General features: G+C 49.4%; 5 protein-coding genes and 1 non-coding gene across 21 annotated transcripts in view; 4 read left to right on the top strand and 2 right to left on the bottom strand.

Annotated features, from left to right (window-relative positions):
• Nucleotides 1-2,426, top strand: part of LOC125952672 (putative thiamine transporter SLC35F3) — a 30,443-nt gene extending 28,017 nt beyond the window's left edge. For 2 of the 4 annotated variants that reach the window (XM_049682284.1, XM_049682283.1), the window contains exon 10: nt 829-2,426. In XM_049682284.1, coding sequence (XP_049538241.1) covers nt 829-1,248 — 420 coding nt within the window. In that variant the 3' untranslated portion in view covers nt 1,249-2,426. The remainder of the gene's footprint in view (nt 1-828) is intronic. The other 2 variants (XM_049682286.1, XM_049682285.1) reach the window with 1 other exon arrangement.
• A 541-nt stretch (nt 2,427-2,967) lies between these two features.
• LOC125951393 (uncharacterized) lies at nt 2,968-4,553 on the top strand. 3 transcript variants are annotated; one of them, XM_049680211.1, is made up of 4 exons: nt 2,968-3,094; nt 3,475-3,580; nt 3,651-3,710; nt 3,774-4,553. In XM_049680211.1, exons 2-4 carry the CDS (start codon nt 3,494-3,496, stop codon nt 4,362-4,364), a joined length of 738 nt encoding a protein of 245 aa, XP_049536168.1. In that variant the 5' UTR covers nt 2,968-3,094; nt 3,475-3,493; the 3' UTR covers nt 4,365-4,553. The 3 variants fall into 3 exon arrangements, with proteins under 3 accessions (XP_049536168.1, XP_049536169.1, XP_049536170.1); XM_049680212.1 differs by lacking the exon at nt 2,968-3,094 and adding an exon at nt 3,105-3,337; XM_049680213.1 differs by lacking the exon at nt 2,968-3,094 and adding an exon at nt 3,105-3,337 and having other exon boundaries at nt 3,402-3,580.
• A 131-nt stretch (nt 4,554-4,684) lies between these two features.
• Nucleotides 4,685-15,383, top strand: LOC125951521 (uncharacterized). Of its 2 annotated transcripts, none has more exons than XM_049680405.1 (5): nt 4,685-5,370; nt 5,718-6,047; nt 7,256-7,360; nt 7,965-14,823; nt 15,135-15,383. In XM_049680405.1, exons 1-5 carry the CDS (start codon nt 5,155-5,157, stop codon nt 15,221-15,223), a joined length of 7,599 nt encoding a protein of 2,532 aa, XP_049536362.1. In that variant the 5' UTR covers nt 4,685-5,154; the 3' UTR covers nt 15,224-15,383. The 2 variants fall into 2 exon arrangements, with proteins under 2 accessions (XP_049536362.1, XP_049536363.1); XM_049680406.1 differs by having other exon boundaries at nt 4,686-5,370; nt 15,138-15,383.
• Nucleotides 15,384-15,531: 148 nt separating this feature from the next.
• Nucleotides 15,532-15,603, bottom strand: Trnag-ucc (transfer RNA glycine (anticodon UCC)). Its single transcript has one exon. It is a non-coding gene; the product is annotated as a tRNA-Gly (tRNA).
• Nucleotides 15,604-16,093: 490 nt separating this feature from the next.
• LOC125950332 (UPF0415 protein C7orf25 homolog) lies at nt 16,094-18,390 on the top strand. The gene has a single exon (XM_049678222.1). It carries the CDS (start codon nt 16,432-16,434, stop codon nt 17,647-17,649), a length of 1,218 nt encoding a protein of 405 aa, XP_049534179.1. The 5' UTR covers nt 16,094-16,431; the 3' UTR covers nt 17,650-18,390.
• A 3-nt stretch (nt 18,391-18,393) lies between these two features.
• Nucleotides 18,394-20,911, bottom strand: part of LOC125950331 (ran-binding protein 16) — a 6,010-nt gene continuing 3,492 nt past the window's right edge. For all 10 annotated transcript variants that reach the window (XM_049678219.1, XM_049678214.1, XM_049678218.1 and 7 more), the window contains exons 4-13: nt 20,856-20,911; nt 20,493-20,776; nt 20,229-20,419; nt 19,936-20,147; nt 19,720-19,858; nt 19,548-19,625; nt 19,256-19,460; nt 19,074-19,193; nt 18,897-18,984; nt 18,394-18,824 (exon numbers count right to left, since the gene is read on the bottom strand). The exon at nt 20,856-20,911 is cut by the window's right edge and continues 89 nt beyond it. In XM_049678219.1, the coding sequence (XP_049534176.1) occupies nt 18,816-18,824; nt 18,897-18,984; nt 19,074-19,193; nt 19,256-19,460; nt 19,548-19,625; nt 19,720-19,858; nt 19,936-20,147; nt 20,229-20,419; nt 20,493-20,776; nt 20,856-20,911 (1,382 nt within the window). In that variant the 3' untranslated portion in view covers nt 18,394-18,815. The remainder of the gene's footprint in view (nt 18,825-18,896; nt 18,985-19,073; nt 19,194-19,255; nt 19,461-19,547; nt 19,626-19,719; nt 19,859-19,935; nt 20,148-20,228; nt 20,420-20,492; nt 20,777-20,855) is intronic.

Here is a 20,911-nt window from a genome sequence, read left to right as displayed (position 1 = left end):
ATGCTTGTGTCTTTAGCTTCATTTCCTAGACATTTTGTAGCTCACAAGTTTCCACACCCGACGACGCAAAACGCAATCAAATCACGCCCCGGAACATCTGTGATCTGTCCTCCTTCATCTCCTGTTCCTCCTCCTGACGCCACCAGTTACCACCATCACGCCGCGTTTTCCTTCTTATCGTTCTCGCTTTTTATTCGCTTTTCTTTATTTCATGTTAGCTTTGGGCTGATTTGGTGATAGCTTCATAGGCGAACTCACGCACCCGCAGGATGCACCGAAGGTGCCTGAAGCGAAAGGCTGAGCTAAACTAACCAGTAAGGATCTGGATCGAGTGCTAGCTCCTACGGTCCCATCCCTTATCTGAACTGTCGCCGCCACGCCGCTGCGAGTTCCCACTGCCTGTGCCGGCTTTTCACCTTTTTCATTTTCCACCTTCACTTGGTTCTATGATTTCGCTGCGAAGTTTGCACGATCGCTCGATCGATGTGCTGCGCCTTATGCTGTGGCTTATACATAGGCTGCCTCTGTGTACCACCTTTCCCCCCTTTTGTCTGTGTGTTTTGCTTACCCCTGTTTTGGGGTTTTTTTTTGTGTTGTGTATGTCCACCCGGTTACGTTTCCCGTTTGTCTGTTTCGGTTTTTCTTAGTTTTTCGCCGATTCTCGACTACACCACTACCACCGCTTTTGTACACCCGGGTTGTAAAGTAGGTAGAGCTGGCAGACCGAAAAACTAATGCTGATCCCGTTTGTTCTCCTTCTCTTCTCCCACGGAAACCACGGATGGGCCATCCGCATCGCCACGCGCTCGTTCCTCTGATCCTTTGCAGATGGGGTCGTCATCCTCGAAGCGGAACTCCATCGCAGCATCGCGACGTCATCGACTATCGGACGGGCTACATTCGATCGCATCTTCGCTCTCCCTCTGGCCGGGTGAGATGACCGACCAGCAGCAACAGCAACAGCACCAGCACCAGCAGAGCCTGCAGCACTTTCAGCATATCCTGCACAATGAGAGTGGCAGCGATTTTCTGAATCTCAACCCGCATGCCAAACTGCGCCACTATTCGCTCACCGAAATGTCCACCACCAACTTTATGCGCAAACCGGGCTCGCTCTGCCTCGGTCCCGTCGGTGGCCTGGGCTCCGGAACCGGCAGCAACCCGAACACGCTGACGGCAACGGCGGCCACTAGCCATCGTTATCCATCGCTGAATGGTCGCAGTAGCTCGTACGGTTCGCTGGAGTGAGCTGTGGGCTCGGTGTACAGGCCGGAAACGGGTTTTTGTTTTGCGCTCTGAGACAATCCGAACCTAGGACTAGCTGTCGGTGTGTTCTAGTAGTGCATACCGCTCTAGTGGTTCCACCTGCGAGTGGGTGATTTAGCATCTTAAACAAAAGCATCATGTGTGATTAGGGCACGGGAAGCGGGTGTAAGGAGCATTACCTGTTCAGTATTGCATTTTCCAAAAGTAATCCGCGATTTGATGCGCCACGTATGGCGTTGTTGCTACAAGGTACAACGCATCTTTCGGCTTCACATCATCCCGTTTGCAGCATAGTCTGTTTGAGAATAAGGACCACTTTTCAACGATTTATTGATGTTATTATCAATCGCAACGGTTGTCTGCTAAACCGTTTATAGATATCTAATGCGAACTCGTTAATCCTGTTTATTCACTGTTCCAATTCCACCGTTCAGAGATGTATGTATTTCAGCAACTTCAAGAAACCAAAAGGAAAAAAAAGACACAACTCACTCTATATCTGGTCACCAGATTGTGGCCGCTTTTGATAGGGCCACCGATGCAACACCTGCAGAGCAGTGCTGCAGCAGATCGCAACGTTATCACTCACCTTTCCCCGAAACACGCATCGATCGATAAATTCACTTTTTTAACGACATTCACACGTAGTTTAGGGACTCTACTACAAAGCTCCGAGACGTAGCTGTATATTTCACGGTGATAGACACCCAGTTTGTTGGCAAGTGTACCCTAGGATTTGTTGCTTTACGTTGGAACGCTCTCCGCTCGGTTCCAATCAGTTAAGAATCACTAAGGTTAAGCGTTTTTACCACTTAGACTAATGCACCAAGAATGTGATTCTTGGACGACAGGTTGAAAAGAGGGGAGTTGGAGAAATGGAGGGCAATGGCAATGGCAAGCAGGGAAGTCAAGTTAAGGCAGTAAGGGAAAAAACACTAGTTTTATAGCGACCAGTTGTAAAAGAAACCGTTTTGAGTTAATCACTGTTTTCTAGGGATAATTAAGTCGGTATAACGTTCATCGATTGCGTTTCACGTAACCAGTAAGGCAAAATTCAACAACGAATTAACGAACACTCTAACGATGCATTGTAACATCAGAAAGTTATTGTGACCTTCTGGAAGAAGAAGATACAAATTATAAGAAAATAATATTACATTCCTTCCTCTAAAATGGGCCTTCCTTGTTTATTGCGTTTTAGTATTTTCTAAAATATGTTTACTCCTTCCTCCTTCCGTGGTCAAAAAAAGGAGATCAGCTGAAGCCATAGATCACCAGTCTCGTAGCGATCTGATGCCAGGGGAAATGAGTATTTATGTGCATCCATTCCTTTTCATGCCAAACCCATTGCAGGCACTACAAGCTGCTTTACACCATTTTCGCGCTGTTTGGACAGACTGCCAATCCGGTGTACTTCTGGGGCGAGAACGCCTGGTATGCGCTGTTCGAGGCTTTCTTCTTCCGTACCGTGTCCTACGAGCAGTAAGAATTGGATCCTGACTGATGTTGTAGTTTCGGAGGAACTGTGCTGTTCTCCATTATTAGAACGAAAAAACGGTAAAATTTGAAAACACCCGAAGTGGATTATTTTCAAGCTGCTTACAGTGATGATCGCTAAAATATGAGCATTTCGTCCATGAAAAATAAAATTTTCATCTAAAGCGAAAACTGGCAACACCTTTATAAAGCCTGGTCCACACGCTGCGATTTACCTCTAGTTTTGTTTGGACTGCCCTTAAAACTTTGTTTTGGTTTTGGAAGTCGCTGCAAAAAGTGGGAGACTTTCACTTTTTTGAACATTTCCGTGAATTTCGTGATAAAGATAAAGGTAATAAGCGCAAGTTAGCAACATTTGCAATTCTTGCCGTCGTTCCCGTTTAAAAATTTGGCTGGGAAAGTGAAAGAATCTCGGAGAACCGCAGCGCGAAAGATCTCCAAAAAGACCGGACTGAAACGCCGGAAAAGGATTCTATCTTATCTTTCCCCGTCTCTCAAAAAGGATCCTTCGAGCTCCGGCTCCGGGAAGCAATCACCCTTCTCACAATCAACCCAAGAGGGTATCAGAGAGCGGGTAAATTGTGAATCTTCAATGAAAAAGAAGACTTTCTTCGATCAGTGAACAGTGAATTCGATAGGATTTATTTAAAAGCGCAGTTTGATCGAGATATCCTGCCCCGCTGACCTTTGCCCCTTTGCACTTTGGTTTAGAGTACGACGCAGACGCGAGATGGCCGAGTTTTCAGCTTACGAAACGACCCCCAGCTGGTTCCAGCGGTTTTCCGAGTTCATGCGAAAAGATACCAAGGGAGTGGAGGTATGAGGAAGCCGACAGTGGCAGCAACCTGTTGATTTTATGAGATCATCTTTTTTATTTTCGATTGCAGATCATCAGTTACTCCTTGTCAGGAATTTTGTTTGTGGTCGCCTACAGAAAAATCCGTCCCGTACGTTAAAGAATCATCGCGAAAGCTCAAAATTATTAATTCCATGCTCCTTCCTCCCAATAGTTTACACGCTTCGGTAAGGCCTCGGATATACCGCAACACTTTGTTCGACATCAGATCCGGCAGTATGGGCGAGTCGATAAGATAGAGCCATCATTGCAGCATGGTCCGCTGCTTATCGTGCGGCATCGCCCGCCGGCCAATATACTGTTCTGGTCGAGAAAGACGATCCCGATCAAGGTGAACGGAATCGATGTGAACGCCAACGGGTACTCCTGGCTGGAATCCGTTGTTTCGGGCAATGAGATAAGCTTCATACCGATGGTGGCCTCATCTGCAAACCAGCATGCCGAATGTCGTGTGCTGCTGACCCAACCGAATCGAACGATAGACGTCGGAGATGCGCTCCTATCGTTGGGATTTGCTAAACTGACCGTTTCCGTCCCGAAAACCATCAGAAACCGTAAGGATGCTTACGAAGCGCAGCTACACCAGTACTACCGCTCGTTAGCACAATCGGAACGCTACGCCAAGGATCGCCGGAATGGACTTTGGCAATATACACTGCCACCCCGTATCTGGCCGCTTTCTCTGTGGCCTGCGGTGTGGGATAAAGTCGTATACTCAAAACGATTACCGGTACTGGTACGGTAGGCCGTTGGAGCGCGGCCTTTGGTTCGTGGTCTTTCGTAGCAAAAAGTAGAACTTTCTGCTTCGCAATCCACAGTCTAGTATGATAACGCCGTTTGTGTCTTCCGCCGTGGGCATCTTGGTGCTTAATGTAACATTTTCGATCGTTAACAATAAATCGCTTAATAAATCATGTTCTTCCGCCGTTCCCGATTTCTTCGAATTTGCATTTCAACTAAGCAGCATAAACACACAGGTCGGATTTTGTTTGACATCGGATTGCTTCACGTTGGAAAGAGATGGGGCAGCACGGTGTGAGCAGCACAGCAACAACGTCTATTGTTTATCTGCAGGTGTGCCGGCGGACTTTTGTGATAATTGGGAGCATTCTTGTAAGCTGGCGAATATCATGGAGCAGACAGAAAAGAGGTGTCTCTATTCCAGATGCTGCACACGACAGAGGAGAAATCAATAAGATAGTGACTGGTTATTGACCGAGTTTTCGGATCCGGCCTTGCAGATGTAGTGGTGTGGACGGTCCACGTTTAGCGAGAGTGAAGAGCAGAGAGCGCATCGATATCGCTTCCCATTATTTGCCTCCTGTACGAGTCTGTTCGAGGTTTGGGAAGTTCCGAGTTCTGTTGAGAATTACGTTCTACTGGTTCCAGTTCTGGACGTGCGCGTCCCAGAAGTCCGCGGAAGTTCCAAGGGATTAATCCTGCCGGTCGATGTGTCCGACCGAGAGTGCTCCGTGTAGCGCCGTGTAGGTGAAAAACAGGCGACTTTCGAGGAAGCTGAGGTGTTTGTTGCCAAAATGGCAAACGTCGTTGATGGAAGGCCATCCAACGACGGAACTCTGTTTCACATTAACCTGGACGGATCTAGTGGTTTGGCCGAAAGTGAGTATGCGATCCGGTTCGGTTGTTGCCGCCTGTGCTGCAACGACGAAAGCAATCTCCGCGAGCTGTTTCCAGCGGGATACAGGGATGAAGTTCTTCTACGCAAAATTGTGGCTTGCACCACAGTCCAGGTAAGTTCCATTTATAGAATGAAGTACAAAGTCCGGGGCAATGCCGTAGTCTTTTCTGTTAGTGGGCTTGCTGGAGTCGGAACCTTCAATGTCGGGGAATAGCTTCTACGACTCCTAGTGTATACAGACACTAGAGTAGTTCACGGATACATGTTAACGTAACAACTCACCACGTAGGACGGAATCTAAGCAACACTAGAATTCAATTCCTAGCGTATTGATATATGCCTGATTGTGGGTTCAAGAACGTTCCGATTGCTTAGCTTACTCTTCTTCTCTTATCTTCTGCTCTTGCTGGATGCCCGGCTGATTTCTGATCGGAACTGGGTTCTGTCCTACGCTCACAGATAGAATACTCCGATGATGAAGATGCGTTGATTTGCTTCGCATGTGTCTCAAAAATCGAAGAATTCTATCAGTATCGGGAACAGTGCCGTACCAACGATGTACTGCAGCGGAACTGGAAACGGCGCCTTGCGCGTAGCATTGAGCCTGCTCAATCGACGCTCATACCCGTGGATAGTATCAAGCAGGAAAAGACTACCGAATTGGATAGCTTCTACGATAGCGCCGTACAATACGAAGACCATGAGCTGGACGATGCAACCGAATTCCAGTCCTCTAGTGGTTTACGTGTGCTGGATTCATCTGAACCCCATGCGACTACATCGTACCAGGTAAGTCTTTAGGATTTTTGTTTTGTTCTACATCGCTCCAGTTTTCCATGGAATGTATGGAAAGTACCGCAAGTAGTTGATAACGGTGGGAGTGTGTAACATTGTTGTACAGTAGGAGTATGACTAGTGTGCGCATGTATCGATCTTGAACGTCGCCGCTAACTGCCACCACCACGTACAGCTCCATGCCCGAGTTCGATGGGCCGAGAAGCGTGACGTACTCTTGTCGAACCACGGTGCGTTGCCTGTTTGCCCACATTTTTGGGTACCCTATAACTGCAACCTTGAAGATGATTCGAGTATTGCCTTCACTGCGCCAGTTCTGAACACTGTGCTAAATGCCAATACATCCCTTCCTCTGTAGACATATGCTGAGTTAGATGGATATTAGTTCCCTTTGCAACATGCTAGTATCGTGATAAAATCCTAGCAATATTCTGGGCATCACATTTTCTGGGGAAAGTTTGTGCTTGTGGCGATTATTTCCAAATGCAGGTGCCGTGCCCATGTGTGCGTGAAATATTGGCTACCTTCTCGAAGATTAAACTCTGGGAATGGTATTTTTCCGCACCAACACCATTATGGCGCATGGTGTGTCACTACAGCAAAGGGGTTTAGAAACTAGGTCCGATGGAGAGCCGAGCTGCCCCTCGAGAGAAATAGAATGGAATCTAAATATCATATCACGTCTACAACTCAAAACCGATGATGATGCCTTGAAGTATTCGAGAAGTTAATTCTACTCTGCTGTGACCGGAATTTTCCCGGTTCTTCCGGTGAACAAATATTTGTTGAAATAGTTTCGATGATAAGTCCGGTTGTTGGAGAACCGTAATGTTCCTCAATATAAGACATGAGGTGATTGCACCATCGTAGTTACATCGACTGCTAGCGCTTTCGATGCAGATATTGCCCTAGTTTACCCGAGTTTCTTTTATTTTTTCCGCGGCTTGCTTTCCAGATGCTGCGTCTATTCTCTGTCACCTGTTTTCAAACACACATAAATGAGACGTATGAGAATTCGCGGTTTAATATGTTTTGTGTTTCGTTAAACTCGCGAAATTTTCTCCGCAAGAAGTTAAAATCACGACTCAAGGTCAGACGGTACACTGCTATTATATAATTTCAATATGATTGATGCTGCGATGAGAAGGTATTCCAGCATGGTTGTGATGATAATTATGTTCTTGTGCGTACCGTTCAACTAGCTCTCCAACAACGCCAGACCATTGCATAACCTGCTCGAGCCAATGGATGATCCCGCAGACGAATTCTTCGATTACAAGGGTAGCGATGAGAACTACGAAGGCAGCGTAAGTATTCTAACTTCAATATATTTTTTTTTCTTCAACATCAACATTTCACCCGTCTTTGCATACGAATGTTGGTTCAAGTGTTTCGTAATTCATTTTTTATTCATCCAACGCTGCAGACTGCTAGCATGTAACCGCCTTGCCTCAATATGACGGTGGTTTGTAGTGTCGTACTCGTAGAAAGTCGTACTAAAAGGTGCACTTATTTCATATTCGTACACAACAGTGTCAATGCTTGCAGCAAATATCTGAGATGCTACTAGTCCTGCGCAGAACTGTTCCATTAATTGTAATAGTTTGTAAGAACCTCACAGGACTCCCCTGTGTAACTGCTTCCGTCAGCACAATCAATTATGCACTTAAATTATTTATCTTATTCCTGTACTTGTATTTTATCCAATATCCTATTCAATTGACATCCTAGCACTTGTGCCGGTAGAATAACGCCGGATATTTGCTATTCTGACTCGCGATGATATTTGATGCAGGATTAAGGAAAATTTTACTTCACATTGAAAGACAATTTACGAAACATTAGAACGATCAAACATTCAGAATTCTCCGTTCGCATTCTATGTATTCTCTTTCCTTCGTTACTTTCTAGGATGACGGAACGTACAGTCAAGTTCACGTGAAGCAAGAACTAGATCTAGAGGATGACATTGATAAGCGATTGTACGTTACGAGTGACGACGAAATGCAGCATGATCCGGACGACCATACGACGACGATGGCTCCAGAGAAAAATGCGCGGGATACGCTACAGAAACATCGGTTGTTGAAGAGCAAAAGTGGTAAACAGTACATGTTTTGCGAAGGCTTTCTGTTCTCGCAACGGGCACCAGCGGCAGCAACAGGAGCAGGAGCAGTGCACAATGGTCAGGTATGGCACTGCCTCGGGCTTGATTGTGAGTCGATGCTTGAGCAGAACAACCAGACTGGAATGGTAGCGGTCCGACGACAGCACAACCACCACAATCCAGTTACTAAGAACGCTACGGTTCGTACCATTTTACGTTATCTGAGCGGATTCGAAGCAACGATTCGTTTGAACAAGAGCAGGACATCCCAGATAACCGGAGGCCAGGGAACTGATCCGGGGGTCGCTTCGTCAACCAATGAGTACCGGTTCGTAGTCAACATGCGAAACGGAACGTCGATCGTACATAATGGTTTCCAGTACAGTATGAAGCACCGGCGAATGGATGGTACGACGTACTGGAAGTGTCGCGTAAATGGTGGTACCTGTGAAGCCGGCATTTTCCTTACTCCCTCGAAGACGATCGAAACGATCGGAAGACACAATCACGATGGACAATACGGTAGCATGAACCCAAGACGACGGAACAGAAGTCGGACCGAGCAGCGTAACGACGACGACGAGGATGAAGCAGACGAGGAAGATGGGTATGATGAAGTGGAAGAAGATGCGCGGGATGCTAGTGGGCAGCATGAGCTGGCGGATCAATCCGAGGATATCGATTTGAGCGCGTACTTGAGTAGTCACATGAATGCCGATTTGGAACAACAGGAACAGACGATCCCAGTAGAAATACCATCTGGTGACGAAGCGAAACCGGCCGGTAAATCCAGCAAACCGACCGGTGTCGCGGGCTCATTAAGGCGGGGCTACAATTTCCAAATCGTGCGCAATGTAAACCAAAAGTTGCGGCTTCTGTTCGACGGATGTCTGTACGAGAAGGAAAATCAGCGAGAGGATGGTGCGATTATTTGGCGCTGTCGGCGCAACTACGACCGCTGCAATGCGCAGGCGATCCAGCATCAGCATGGGCTGGTGGAGATCCTCGGGACCCACGAGCATGATCAGGTGCGCCAGAAGCGCGTCAATCTGCTATCTACGACGGGTTCGTTTGCTTACCGGCTCCTCCGAACTGCAAACGGTAGGGAACAGCTCGTTTACGATGGATTCCGGTACCAACGCCGATGTGTGAACGGCAAGATGACGGATCGGTGGCGATGCGTAAACTCCGGTACCGACTGCCGTGCTATGGTCGTTATGGCAGCGGACGGATTGGTGTACACACTGCAGTCGCAAACTCACTGTCACGGCCCAACGGAGAAGAAATCGCAGCGCCCCGAAACAAAGGAGAGCGAAATCGCCGTCATAAAACAGCCGCTGGTTTCAATACGGCCACTGAACATTCTCAAGGCAACCGACCGGTTGCGTACCAAAACGCCTTCGCCCAAAAATCTCGCAGGGCACGTGACGCGCATCATACCGGCGATGGCTCGCCGGTACGGTTACCGATTGATCAAGAACAAGAAGGGCAACGAAGGGCTCGTACACCGTGGCTACCGGTACTGCAAGCGATTGGTTCGACCGGATGGCACCATCAAGTGGTACTGTCGTATGAACTCTAAAACCTGCAACGCCAGGCTAACGATGGCACCGAATGGCAGTCTCGTTTTCGACGGTACCATACACCATAACCACAGCCCAACGGAGGAGATCTCAAAGGAGCCAACGGCAAAAGTAGTGAAAAACGGTCAACGGCGACGCGTGTACACGCTGGACGAGAAAACGTTCACCGAGAGCGAGTGGTACTTTGTGAAGAATACGAAGAATGGCGAGAGTCTGGTGCACGCTGGCTACCGCTACACGCGGAAGGGAGACCGGGTGGACAAATCGTCGTTCTGGCGGTGCTCCCAGCGAACGCAGGGCTGCTGGGCGGGCATTATACTGTTTCCCGATGAAACCATTGCCAAGGCGAGCGGGCACGAGCACTGCCATCCACCAACCGAGCAGAATCCACAGCATAGTGGGGCAGCGGCGACGAGCCCATGCACAACGAATGATGACGCTGGAAGCGATCTGTCCGACCAAGACGATAAACCAAAGCTGAGTGACGCAACGGAGCATCGAACCATCATCCCGAAGGCGGAAGCCGCCTACCGGGTCGTAAAGAATCGGCTCAACACGAACAGCATCCTGTTCCGTGGGGGACGCTTCGTACACAGAGGCCAACGGAGCGACGGTAGCGTGGCATGGATTTGCAACATGAACAAAACCCAATGCCGCGCGGCCTTCAAAATTCACACCAACGGGGGGCTGGAAATTGTCAACGAGCATCACAATCACCCTCTCGCACCGGAGGAAGATGCCGTTAGTCAAGAGGAAGAGGAAAAGGAAGATAAAGAGGACGAGAAGAAACCATCCGGCGGTACGGAAGAGGATCAAACCGACGACCAAGAGTACTACTACAGCATCAATCGTATCAACCGCGAATGTCTCGTGTACGATCACTGCCGTTATGGAAAGTCGGGCACCCGAGCGGACGGTAGCGTGATGTGGCGCTGCGGCATGAACGGTAACACGTGCCTGGCCCGTGTGTGTGTCGATGTGAATGGGAAACTGACGCACTACAGTGAGTACACGCACAATCATCGTCCCCTCGAAGAACTGCCACCGGTGGTACGCTTGCCTGACCAGGCAACAGACAGCGGTCCCGTCTCCTCCACGACCACACTGACACCGAAAACGGTCAACACGAAGCCGGTGATCAAGGGGAGCATTCTTAGCTGGAACCATCATCGGTACCGGAAGATGCCGACTGTGCAAGCGGACGGTTCGTCGGTGTGGGCTTGCACCACGTCCGATTACTGTTCGGCGAAGGTCAAGACAGTCACGCAGGAGGGTGGAAAGATGAAGGTGCAGAGCATGTATAGTCACAATCATGATCCTCCTGACCAGCAGCAGCAGCAGCAGCAACAGCAGCGCGAATGTGACGAACTGTTCGAGCTATACCGTACGCCCCGAGGACGGCTCGCGCTGCTGTACGAGGGCTATCGGTACAGCCTGCAGACGGAGCGCATGGATGGGCAAAGCACGTGGCGCTGCTACGCCAAAAAACATTGCCGTGCAGCCGTCGTCGTGTCGGTTGATGGCGCGAGCGTAACCCGGACCAAGGATGAGCACATTCACAGTAAGAATGCGGATGGCGTTGCTGGGGTGAGACTGACGCTCGGTCGAAAGCCTGGCACCTTCCAGGAGCTGGTAAAACGATTTTTTACCCATCGCATCATACCGTCCGTCGAGTCGGTTGAGGAGGAGCGGACACCGGTGACACCGTCGCCGGTATCGACGCAATTGACAACCAATCAACCTGCATCGTCGTCGTCATCCCGCAAACCGCTAACTTACACCGATTGCGGGGAGTATGGCTTTGAGCAGAACAACAAGGGCCAGAAACGGCTCGTGTACGAAGGCCGCCGCTACTATCTCGGCTACACGCTCTCGAACGGAGTCAACGTATGGCGCTGCGCTTACCGGAAGCCACTGAAGTGTGGGGCACTGCTCCGCGTCACCAAAAAGGGCAAGATACTGCCGTCCCCTGACAACGACCACAACCATTCAGTCGACATGACATCGGTCGCCGAGAGCAACGGCCGAAGCTCGGCTGCAGCGTCGTCGAATAGCAGCCGAGCGGTGAGCCAGCAGGAGCTGGAAACCGCAGGCGAAGAGGAAAGCTGTGCAGAGGACGAAAAGAAAGGCAATACAGACAGTGGCAGCTACCGTTTCGTGCGCACGGCGGACGATCAAACCGATGTGCTTATCTACAAAGAGGAACGCTTCCTGTCGACAGGTAGCCAAAGGGCGTCCGATCATGCCACGCTGTGGCGCTGTGCCAGGGCTTCGACGTCAAATGACGGAACGGGGTGTCGTGCGATGGTGTACATGTTACCGTCGGGTAGCCTGAGTGAAGATACGATTCGGAATGCAAGTAGCTGCAGACACAATCACGATGTTCAGCCAGCTCCGCCGGCACCACTCTATCGGGAAAAGATCGATCCCGCGGGTACGCGTGATTTCCAGTTCGAGGGACGCTTCGGTCGGACAATACGGTGCCAAAATTTCCGTTATCAGCGCACCTGGGAACGCAAGGATGGGCTCGAATATTACCGTTGCATCGGTTTCCAGCCGCACGGTTGCCGTATGATGATGAAGCTATCCGCAGACAAGATTCTGACGCATCACCGTGGAGAAGTTCATTCGCATCCACCATGCGCACCAGGATCTGCCTCTGTCCCAAACTCGCCGTTGACAGGATCGGCTGCTCCCTCGAGTCCGGTGGCAACAAAGCGAAAGTCTCTGGCGGCATCAAAACTGGCAGATGGTACAACAGCGGTGTACAAGGATTACGTGATGTTGAAGAAGCCACGTGGATCGACACTGCAGCACCATGGGTACGAGTACTGGACGCACAGCCGGTTGGCTAATGGTACCGTGAGCTACCGATGTCGGATGCAGTTCAAGCTTAAGTGTTTCGCTACGGTTTCGATCGATTCGCACACTGGCCTACTGACGATGCGAAACGATCTGAGTCACAATCATCCGCCGACAGACGAAACGTACGTACCGGCAGAACAGAACGCGGAGGTGGAGGAAGTAGACGAAGTCGAGGAGATAGAAGAGGAGGAAAAGGTAGTATCAATTGACGTGTCCGATAAGAATGTGGCGCAGGTGTCGAGCGAGCGAGTGAGCCTTCATCTTAGGATGCTCGAAATTGGTAACCGAAAAGCGAAGGAAAACTCCTCCTCATCGACGGACGAAGAGCAAAACGATGACGACGAAGAAGAAGCCAGAGAAGAGCTCGATAGTAGCAACAGCAATGGTGCTGTGGTAGCTGCCGGTCGTACCGGTAACTACATGAAAAAGACCAAAAAGTACAGCTTCATCAAGGTGTCCCAGTACAAGCGCTGCCTACTGTACGAGGACTATTTTTATGATTTCGACAAGGAACTACCGGATGGGAGCAAGCGGTACGTGTGCTCCCGATTCACGGCCACAAACGCATGCAAGGCGTCGGTGGTGCTGTTAATGCCATCCGGTCGACTACTCGTGTCAGCCCTGTCCATTGAGCACACGCATAGGCCTCCCGGGAGTGCGTTTATCTTGCGGAACATTGGTCGTGGTTCGCGCCACTTCGAGATTACCGAATCGAAATTGGGCCGCAGCCTGCTACTGTACGAAGGCCAACGGTATCAGACACCGCGCAGCAAACCGGACGGTTCGGTCATCTGGTCCTGCCAGGAGCTAATCGGACAGAACAAACGGTGCTACGTCTCGCAGGAAATACTGCCGAACGGTCGGGCGGCACCACCGAGCGATCGTGAACATCAACATCCCCCCTGGCAGCCGCAACGGTCGCTTGCTCCACGCGCTTCTTCTGTTGAAGCGGCTACGGTACCATCGAGTCCGACCAAGATACTGCTGCACGCCGGCTACCGGTACGAGTATGGGCGTAAGTGTGCTGACAACTCGATCCTTTGGCTCTGCAGCAGGCGCCCCGATTGTCAAGCGTCCATCTACCGGCTGGCGAACGGCGGTATACTGAATGGCATGAAGACGGAGCATACACATCGGCCGGATGTGGTTTCCGGTACCGAGACTTCACAGCAGCAGCAGCAGTCAGCCACTAGCCTTACAGCGGTAGACCGACTGCGGATTGCTTCGAACGCAACACGTCGGTTTTCTTACCCTACACCAAGGGCAGCAGCGACCAGCACTGGCACCAAAACCCGTAACACTATCGGTGCGATGTGCTACAAAGGGTATCGATACTGGCATAATCGCACACAAGCGGATGGCATTCAGTACTGGCGCTGTTGCAAACGTCAGAAACAACGCTGCCTGGTTACGCTACAGGTTCTGCCAGATGGCATGATCGTGGATGATCGCAACCATACGCATACCCATCGCAGCGAGGAGCCGGAGTTTCCGTCGGAGCAGGAGCAGCAGCAGTCAAAGGATCTCGCTCGGAAGAAAAAAGAAGACGAGGAAGAAGAAGAAGAAGAAGTTGTAGCCCCACAGACAACGCGGTTCGGTGGATATCGGTTGTATCGGAGCAACTTGCGGAGCGACGGATCAGCTATATACCAGTGTCGGCGAGATGCGAACTGTCCGTATCAGGTGCTACGGTTGGCGAACGGAGAAATGGTAGCCCGTACGGATGCCAGCCATAACTGTGACGCAACACAGACCAGTGATAATGATGGTAACCAACATGCTTCTGCAGTGGACAAAACGAGTAACAGCAGAAGCGGTCCGGAGAGTGGCCACCCCAAACAAAGTGGTGACGATCGTGCAGACTCATCAATGCTAGGTCCTTCCGTGAAAAGGATACGGCTGGTGGCGAACTTCGAGCAGCAGCCGTTGAACGAAGACAGCATTGATAAACTAGGAGAGATGTCAGACAACGATGACAACGAAGCTGAACTGGTGCAGCTATCATCTAATAACAATCATGACGATGCAAAGGTCGTCATCGCGGCCGAGCAAGACGACGATGATGATTCGCACTTCTCGATCCCGGCTGATGACCCTCACTACGCATTGGAAGCGATCGAGCAGGATCAAATGAATGACGAGGCTGCCGTTGCTGTGTCTTCAGCAAACGAACATGAAAACAGCATCGAAGTCGATGCGAACGAAAATACCGAAGGTAAGCTATAACTGACCCCACAGTGCCCTCACAGATAACCTGGAATTTTGTTCCAAAACTTACCGAAACTAATAATAAAAACCACCGAAACTAATGATTTGCATTGCAAGTGCGAGAATAAGTGCACGAAAGTCACAGCTTGCTATGCAATGTGATGGTGTCGCATGATCGGTTTGCTATAAATGACTGAAGACGCTCTTATGCGGAACTAGATACAGTTACACCTTCACCCTAATGTTCAAATGGCTTTTGCATCACTAATCCACAATTTCGTGCTGTATTTTTTTGTCCCATTATTTCATTCCTGCTAGTAGAACCAGACTGGAACAGGCAGGACCACAATGACAAAGAAGAGAATGTGCTGGATCCGGGTAAACTTGTAGAGGACACTTTAATGTAATTTTTGGGAGGATCTGACGAATTGTGTGGGCGTGTTATCTTACTGATAATGCTTGATCAAGTCCGCGCGGCCTACCGAGACAGCCGCATATATGCCATGAAGACGTTTGTGTGGATTGTGGGGAATATTTTTTAATAAAATGTACAGCTGTTTAAATGAAGCGCGCCATATCTGGGTTCTGTTTCAACGAAAGAATTCCCGAATTTGAAATCGATCAAATGTATCAAAGCATATCAGTAGATATATGGTAAAGCGGAGCTCACGAATACAGAAAAATACACTGTGGTGTGTGGCAAAAAGGATTCCAGTGCGTCGGCCGGGAATCGAACCCGGATCAACTGCTTGGAAGGCAACTATGCTGACCATTACACCACCGACGCCGGCTAGGGATGACTGGATGCTGGTAAGGGCTCGCGGGGTCAGGTAGCCTTTTTTTATTGGAATTCTATTTCTGCGTTTAGTTATTTACTAATTTACTTAGATACTCGATCTTTAAATTGTAGGTCCTGTGTTTTAATTGATATATTACGACCGGGGAATTTATAGGTTCACGTATTTCGGAATTCAACGTCCCATCTCTACCTGGAACTGCAGTACCTAACAGGATTTTAGACGGTCTTCTGCTACGTCCCTCCTCACACAAAGGACCAAGAAGCCTTCTGGGACTCTTGTGCCCCAAAGGATAAGAGGGCTTTGTCATTTCTGCACAGCGTCTAAATATTTCTTGAGAGGAAAGTTGACTAAAGCTACAGTATGACCGGCTGGCTCGAGCATCATGTTGAAGAGGAAAGCAAGCCAGCCCATCCGGAAGGTTCAGTCCTTTGGTCAAGTTCGTGGGGATTCAAGAGTCTCCCGTTCTCAACTCAACAACCCTGTGCAGATGGCTTAAAAATATCCACTCCATTACTTTTTTAACAGTGATGCGAAAACCGAACTTCGAAGGAAGAAATCGAGAAACGGTTCTCTGAAACCTAGCAACCCGGCGCTCAACAGCTGATCCAGAGCGTCTTTGCGCAACGCTGTCAAACGAAGGGGTTGACAGTTCTCTAAACAAAAACATCTCGAGCAGGAAATGAGTTCATATAGTAGGCCCCCCGCATCAACACCTGTGAGGGCCAAGGGGAGCCCGTGAAAAAAGGCACACACGAACGAGAATCCTTCGGGCGACACAGGGCCACACGCTTGCCAACAATTGATAAGTGGAAAAAATGCAAACCAATGAGTACACCGTGGAGGAGCTGACGAACCTGGCGCAGCAAAAGATTGACCTTGGCGAGAAGCTGCTGAGCGACCTGGCGCCGCGCGAAACGATCGAAGGTGTGCGAAAGATCCGGAAGAAGATTAGTCAAGAGCTGAAGTTCCTGAATCGCGTCAAAGCGAACGGCACAGTCACGATCAATCACATCCTCTGCAGTAACCTGACGCACTTCGGCTGTCTGGTGGAGTGTTTACTGGCGAGCGCCGACGTGAAACACGTCGATTACCCACTTCCGATCGAGGATCGCGCCTGCCCACTGCGAGTCGACATCGTTTGCGATGGTGGCGCTACCTGGATCAAGGTAATCGCTCGGAACCCCAAATCGCTCAGCGATGCCGTGTACGGGCGCACGAGCTACGGCTCGAAGTCGATCCTGGAGCAGGCGGAAGAGTATGTCCAGGCGGCCAACAACTTCCCCTACATGTTCCGGCCACCGACGGTGGTGTTTCGGTTCTTGAGTCGGCTAGACGAGGAGCTGATCGAAGAGCTACAACGAATCGGTATTCGGGTAGTGATACTCGCCGATGAACCAACATCCCTAACAGACGACCCGCAGCACCGGGAGCAGCATCCTGGTGGATCGGTATCCGATCGGCAGGAGGAAATACGGCTCCTCAACGTGGACGTCACGACGCTCATCGCGTACTGCAGCGCAATGACGAACGGATCGGCCATGTGGGAGTTCAAGCAACCGTTACTCAGTGAGCAGGCCCGGTGGGAACGTGACAAACCGATGAAACCGATACTGGATCAGTTGTTCACTGGACGGAGGCTCATCTGCTGCCAGACGGCGTACGATTCTTTCCACGACATTCTCACCATTTTGGGTGGCGAAGGAGAGAAGGCCCGTGCCCGCGATCTATTTACACGCATCCAGGTACTGCCCGATGTGCCGCTCGAGCAGGCTCCGAAAGAATTGCAATCGCTGAAGCTTGGCGGCAAGATACGTCCTCGTAGCCTCCAGGTGTTTGCTTTTGGACTCTATCATCGAGCTGTGACCGTCACGTCAAACGAGGGTTTTACGCGAGCCGCCAAAATGCAAGGCCTCGAGGTACCGGTCTTCCTGCACGATGCCCGCGCACTAACGGAGGATAAGGAACGGACGGCACGGGCACTGCTGCTACCAACATCCGGCGACACCAATGTCCACGACTCTTTTATCGAGTGAATTCATACATCTAATACATACCCATGTCCATGTCCGTGCCCATGCGATCATCTAACTTATACATACTATGTCCATATGCCTATGACCCGCACAGAATGAATCGAAGCAAACGAGCAAAACGAATAAAAAGGAATCCCAAACAAAGCAACCAAGCGCTACAATCCAAAATTCTTCCTGTAAGCACGTATTTGCATGTGTATGAGCTACTGCACGGTTTGTTTTGTTTCTCTTCGCTTCGGTTTCTTCCTTTAATCCTTTACTGGTTTTGTATATAAAATCCTACTATATCCGACACGCACACGCTTCCATCGGTTTGCACCGCTGTAGGGCTTACTTAACAGCTAATACATCGCATCCGCACAGTCACGTCTCGCGAGCATCCGAAGTGGTCACAGGCAGGGAAACCGTGGAGAAAAATTAAACGACACAACAGAACCGTTATTCCGCTATCATCACGAGAGTTCGATTATCGTAATCGAGATATAAAATCCTTTCGAATGCCTTTTGCACCGTGGAATGAAGAAAGAGTGGTTACTGGTACAAATGACTGCGGAATAATCAGGGGAGAGCAATGCGCCGATTATGAATAAGGCTGTTTAAGATTGCAATTGTATGAAAAGCGCTACAGTACAGCAACAAAAGTATTTTGGTTGAATAAAAGAACTAAAAGAAGAGCACCGAAGGACAAGCCACGGGTAGCATTCAATCCAGTATGGAATGATCTTAAAATGTATTGAAAATTGGTTGCTCATTATGCGCTAGTCTTGAATATAGAACGCTGGAAATAGAAATTTCTTAGTTCTTCGTCTACGAAACGCAACAATGATACGAAATCGGGAAATATGTTCCGTTTGGAAACTGAAAATGGCGCCCTTCTTTGCAATGTGAAGGCTCCACGGTAAAGATAACCGAAAAATTCTCTTTTCTCCCCTTTTCTATTCACTCCACTCAGTCGCCATATTGTAATCTTCTCCCAGTAAACCCTCCCGCACCACATATAGTTGCTCGGCGCAAATTCTGTCATCTCTTCTTCTTCCTCTACTCCTTTCTTCTCTTCTCTAAATATCAAACGGGACGATCATGAAGCTGCCGAAGTTCATCTGCACCTCGCACCTGTGCCCATGCTGATCGGCAATGCCCGGATCGCTCTCCGATGAATCCTGATTCTAGTCAACCTGGAAAACGGTGAGAATATTAGCGTTAGACTGGAAAGGAACTGAGCTGCATGTGTGCAAATGCTAAGGTACCATTTCGTTCGCCACGGGGGCAGCTTGTGTGCTGATCTTGAGGCATTCGTTGATATCACGGCGGAATTGGGACAGGTTTTGTGTAAACCTGAAATCATTGGAAGTGCGGCATGGTCGTGGTTAGTTTATAAAGAGCAATGACAGAAATAAGAAACGAGAAACGCAAAGGATACACACTTGTCACGATTCCGTATTAACAGGTTCCGTTCGATACCATCCATAAGAACGTCGAACAGCCGGGCCATGGTGGGTTGTTTAGCGACGGGTTGCGATTGGATGACCGTCTCACGAATTTGCCTGTCGAAAGGATAGAGATGCTAGTACCAATGTGTGGCTTTTCACATTTCCGTTTTACCTACCGGAAGTGATCTTCGTAGAGTAGAATCAACACCAGGAGCGGTCGTGACATGGACCACTGGTGTTTGCATTCCTCGAACATCACAATATTCATCATGCTCGATAGCAGGTTCTGCAATATTTCCGGGTGTCTTTTGATCACCTTCAGGAACATATTATCCTCGGGCGCTACACCCTGCCGTATCTTCTTGGTCGGGAATGTGGACACTGAAAAGAGCACATTATCAAAATGTGACATATTAATACCTACACCTTTTAAAACTGTGTCCATCAGGCTGTTGGCACCTGACTTACCTTTTATTTGCATTTGTTTGAAAATGTGCGTTACAATGTAGTCCAACGTTGAGCAGCATCCGGAACAAACGAGCGGCTCTGTGTGTGTGCGAGTGAGGAGAAAAAGTGAAACCATTTCCATTATGATGATGCTTAACCAGACCGTCCAGCAGCAGCAGCAGTGTAAACATACCTAGCGCGTTCAAGCCTTGAGAAATGCTCTCGAGAATGTACAGAAACAGGGGCGGTTCAAGGGTGGCCATGTAGGAGATATGGTCCTGAGCCAGGCAGTCGATTAGCATGTAATACGACAGGGACAACTTTGGATAGACCTGGTAGGCAACGAGCAGGCAAAAGATAGAATTAACCAAAAATGCCCATTCGCCAAATGGATGGCCAACTCTCTTACCAGAATGTCTTCGTGCGGAATCGTTAGAATCAGCTTGGCCGTCATGGTGAGTACATTGTCGAGTGCGTTGTCTCCGTACAGCTTGAACACACCGAAGTTCACGTAACAACCACCGAGAATGGCTTTCAGCATCTGGAAGCACACCGAGATGCCCTTCAGCTTCATCGGGTACATCTGATCCTTGGGCACGTTCAGCGAGAGAATGCTTTCACCTAGATGGAAAGAAGGGAACAAAACACCATTGTAAAGGAGTACGTGAGGAAGGCTTGCAGGTTTGCTACAGCAACCCATACCGTAGCAACAGATCAGTTTGGACGTTTCGCGGAAAAGCAGGATGCCGTTTGGACTAGAGACGTCGAACTGCAAACGCTGGGACCGATTGTACACTAGCTCGGTGAAGAGTTTCAGCACCGGTGTCGTGATCGTTGGATCATGGGCCCAGAATTGTACCGCTCGGATCAGGATGGGCGAATACTCGGGATAGCTGGAAGAAAGATCCAAAAGGGAATTCGCAATTAGATCGTACAGAACCCAACGTATCACGCCGGCATACATACATCCAATCGAACAGCATCATGTAGGGCGTCTTCGAGTTGAAGGCCAACGCCAGTCCACGAAGATCACGAGACAGTCCGATCAGCTCCTTTTTCGATTCCTCACTCGGAAAGTTCATCATCACCATGTTGTCCATCGTGTGCGTCAGCGGCATCATGAAGTTGGCAAAGCGCTCAACGTCCTCACCCAGATCGATCATCAGTAACCGTCCAAGGCAGGTGTAGAACATGCTACGGCAGCGGGACGCAGCAATCGCACCCGATCCGAGAAACGAAAAATGTTCTCGCTATCGAGAGGCCGGCATGGGGGAAAAGAATGGTCATTGAAGTAGCAGTTTAAATTGCTGATGGCTTATGCCCTCTTACCGTGCGATTGTTCAGCATAAACTGTATTTCATCCAGCTTGATCAGCTTTCGCACCG

The sequence above is a fragment of the Anopheles darlingi genome, chromosome 2, assembly GCF_943734745.1.
Source record: "Anopheles darlingi chromosome 2, idAnoDarlMG_H_01, whole genome shotgun sequence".
In the NCBI taxonomy this organism is placed as follows: domain Eukaryota; kingdom Metazoa; phylum Arthropoda; class Insecta; order Diptera; family Culicidae; genus Anopheles; species Anopheles darlingi.
The sequence above is the reverse complement of the archived record's forward strand: the minus strand, read 5'-3'. Positions and strand labels throughout refer to the sequence as shown.

What these genes read in the sequence shown, in the direction of transcription:
- LOC125951393 (XM_049680211.1), top strand. Translation starts at nt 3,494, where the DNA reads ATGGCCGAGTTTTCAGCTTACGAAACGACCCCCAGCTGGTTCCAGCGG. An exon ending in AAGATACCAAGGGAGTGGAG is followed by an intron (nt 3,581 to 3,650) that starts GTATGAGGAAGC and finishes TTTCGATTGCAG; the next exon opens with ATCATCAGTTACTCCTTGTC. An exon ending in CCTACAGAAAAATCCGTCCC is followed by an intron (nt 3,711 to 3,773) that starts GTACGTTAAAGA and finishes TCCTCCCAATAG; the next exon opens with TTTACACGCTTCGGTAAGGC.
- LOC125951521 (XM_049680405.1), top strand. Translation starts at nt 5,155, where the DNA reads ATGGCAAACGTCGTTGATGGAAGGCCATCCAACGACGGAACTCTGTTT. An exon ending in TGGCTTGCACCACAGTCCAG is followed by an intron (nt 5,371 to 5,717) that starts GTAAGTTCCATT and finishes CTACGCTCACAG; the next exon opens with ATAGAATACTCCGATGATGA. An exon ending in ATGCGACTACATCGTACCAG is followed by an intron (nt 6,048 to 7,255) that starts GTAAGTCTTTAG and finishes CCGTTCAACTAG; the next exon opens with CTCTCCAACAACGCCAGACC.
- LOC125950332 (XM_049678222.1), top strand. Translation starts at nt 16,432, where the DNA reads ATGCAAACCAATGAGTACACCGTGGAGGAGCTGACGAACCTGGCGCAG.